Here is a 2,619-nt window from a genome sequence, read left to right as displayed (position 1 = left end):
CCAATCAGAGGAAAGTTGAGGCATATCAGCCAATCAGAGGAAAGTTGAGGCATATCAGCCAATCAGATGGAAGTTGGGACATTCCAGCCAATCAGAGAGGCTCTCTGTCCCTGCTGACAGTTTAATTTCCTAAAGACTTGATTGTTAAAGTTTAACTGGGATCTTTGTGGGTTTTCTCGTCATTCTCAGAACCGTAGTTCTCTGTAGAACCTGAGTCTAAACCAGACCTTGTTTTTTTTTTATTTTGCAGCCACCACCTGGCCACAGGAAGTGGTGACAACACCTGTAAGGTTTGGGAGCTGCGCAACAGGAAGTGTCTGTACACTGTCCCCGCCCACCAGAACCTGCTGTCAGCCGTCCGCTTCCAACGTAAACAAAAACAGAACCTTCCTCCTCAGTATGACCCCCCACTTCCTGTGTCTGTGACCTCAATTCTTGTATCTCTGACCTCACTTCCTGTGCAGCCACAGACGGTCACTTTCTGTTGACCGGAGCTTACGACAACACGGCGAAGGTCTGGAGCCACCCGGGCTGGATGCCGCTGAAGACGCTGGCAGGACATGAGGGGAAGGTAGGATGGCTCTACGTTCTGATTGGTCCGCCTGAGGGCTGAACCCTGATTGGCTCTGAAACCCTGGATTAATGGTTGTTTGCAGGTGATGGGCGTGGACATGTCACCTGATGGGAAGCTGATCGCCACCTGCTCTTACGACCGAACCTTCAAACTCTGGCTGTCCGAATGATGTCAGCAGTGATGTCATCCAATGAAATACGATTTTTTTTTTTGTTTTTTTTTAATCTAATAAAGAAGTTGAATCTTTCTTAGATTTGTTGTTGTTTTTTTTAGTTTATTGGCAGTTAATTCAGATGATCTCAACTTTATTAAACCTGAAGTGAAACCAAACGGATGCTGCTACTCGTATCATCTGTGGTTCTTTGTTAGAACGGTCTGATGCTCGGCCTGTCAGGCCTCAGGATGACCTGAGAACCAGCGCAGACATTCACCCCATTATTTAACCCCGCATCCCAGCCAGAGCAGCATGGCAACTGCAGCTGGAGCCAGGGGACCACAACTACCACAGTTAGACAACAGAAATAAATGATGTTCTGAATCAAGAAATTAAATGAGAGGAATGATGGAACCGACTGCATTCGGTAGTAACTCAGCCATTTGATTCAGGTGTGTTGGACCAAGGATGGACCTAGGAGTTCTAGGATACCGGCCCCCATGAAATGGAATTGCCCACCTGTGCTCTATACCTTTAAATAGGAGGGAACTTAAGATGGATCCTTGGGGGACGCCACATGAATTTTCTGGTTTCTGATTTAAAGTTCCTTATCGACACTAGAAGTCCCTGTCCTTCAGGTAGGATTTTAACTATTCCAGTGCTGTATCGGAAAGGTCGACCCACTTTTACAGACGCTCCAATTAAATCAAAATCACGGTTTGAAACGCTGCACTGAGGTCCAGTAATACCAGCGCTCTGGTTCTTCCACAGTCTGCATTTATTCAGATCTTATTGAATGCCTTGACGAGTGCAGCGTCTGTCGAAGCGACTCTTTAAGCAAAACACAGAAAATCACACAAGAACAGAAGCACTTTTTGGATTCCACCAAAACACAATGAGGTTCAGTAAACCCAAGATTAGACCAGATCCGACTTCCTCCAACCAGCAGGGGGAGCCCATCGACACCCTGAATACATTCACCTGAAGAACTGATTAAAATCTCAGAAATAAAACTGACACTTAAAGAATCATTCAGATTTAAACCTTAGCCTTACTTCTTTTTATTTAAAATTCATTTATTTGATATATTAGGATACTTTTATTAAAAAAAAAAAAAAACTATTAATCAAATTAAACTTTAAAAACATACGGTATTCTGCCATGGAACATATTAAATACATTCCAAGTGGTTCTTGTTAAAACCTGGACTGAATTCTTTTTTCTTAATGATCTGCATCAAACCTTAGGTTGCAAACTGTCCTTTGAATAAAGAAGTTTGCCTGTATTCAAATAAAAGTGTGCATCTAATTAAATTAAGTTTCAAGTGAGATGTTTACAAAATCATTGAACAGAAAATATAAGGAGAAAACCAAAGATCCTATCAATGGAGGGTGGAGAGATGTTCCTTTTTCCTGTTGAAGGATTCGATGACGCACTGCTGATATACATCATATTTAACTATTTATTATTAAACCTGAAACAGAGCAGGCCAATTAAGTTTCCTTAAATCATAACAAAATCTAAATATTTGAGGTAATTATTCAAGAAAAGAAAACAGATTCAGCTGTTTATGAAAATGACATTTTTCCAATTCCAGTTAATAGAGCCACTAGAAAAGAAATGTTTCCAAGGAAGTAGAGCATCAGCAGCAGAACACCAACCTGTGAAAAAGAAAATCCCAGTAAGTTCAGGAAATGTTAGATTTGATCTTTGTTTGATATTTGGTGTTTTGTCTTTTACCATATTTGACCCAGATGGAGGAGAGCCGCCATCTGTAATCAGAAACATGAGTCACAATTCAGTTTCAATTCAATCAGTTTATTTCTATGGCGCCAATTCCCATCATGTCATCTCAGGTCACTTTCCAGTTCACCAGATCATCCAGTCAGAT

General features: G+C 41.4%; 2 protein-coding genes across 2 annotated transcripts in view; one reads left to right on the top strand and one right to left on the bottom strand.

Moving 5' to 3' along the window:
- The window catches only part of prpf4 (pre-mRNA processing factor 4), an 8,146-nt gene extending 7,325 nt beyond the window's left edge, over positions 1-821 (top strand). Inside the window, exons 6-8 of the mRNA XM_015395478.1 lie at positions 198-369; positions 465-571; positions 657-821. Of these exons, the coding sequence (XP_015250964.1) occupies positions 198-369; positions 465-571; positions 657-743 (366 nt within the window). The 3' untranslated portion in view covers positions 744-821. The remainder of the gene's footprint in view (positions 1-197; positions 370-464; positions 572-656) is intronic.
- Positions 822-1,800: 979 nt separating this feature from the next.
- Positions 1,801-2,619, bottom strand: part of LOC107098045 (putative ferric-chelate reductase 1) — a 23,635-nt gene continuing 22,816 nt past the window's right edge. The window contains exons 14-15 of the mRNA XM_015395477.1: positions 2,469-2,500; positions 1,801-2,389 (exon numbers count right to left, since the gene is read on the bottom strand). Of these exons, the coding sequence (XP_015250963.1) occupies positions 2,297-2,389; positions 2,469-2,500 (125 nt within the window). The 3' untranslated portion in view covers positions 1,801-2,296. The remainder of the gene's footprint in view (positions 2,390-2,468; positions 2,501-2,619) is intronic.

Source organism: Cyprinodon variegatus, unplaced genomic scaffold, assembly GCF_000732505.1.
Source record: "Cyprinodon variegatus isolate N-32 unplaced genomic scaffold, C_variegatus-1.0 Scaffold743, whole genome shotgun sequence".
Taxonomy (NCBI): Eukaryota; Metazoa; Chordata; class Actinopteri; order Cyprinodontiformes; family Cyprinodontidae; genus Cyprinodon; species Cyprinodon variegatus.
This window is presented reverse-complemented; position numbering and strand designations above follow the sequence as displayed.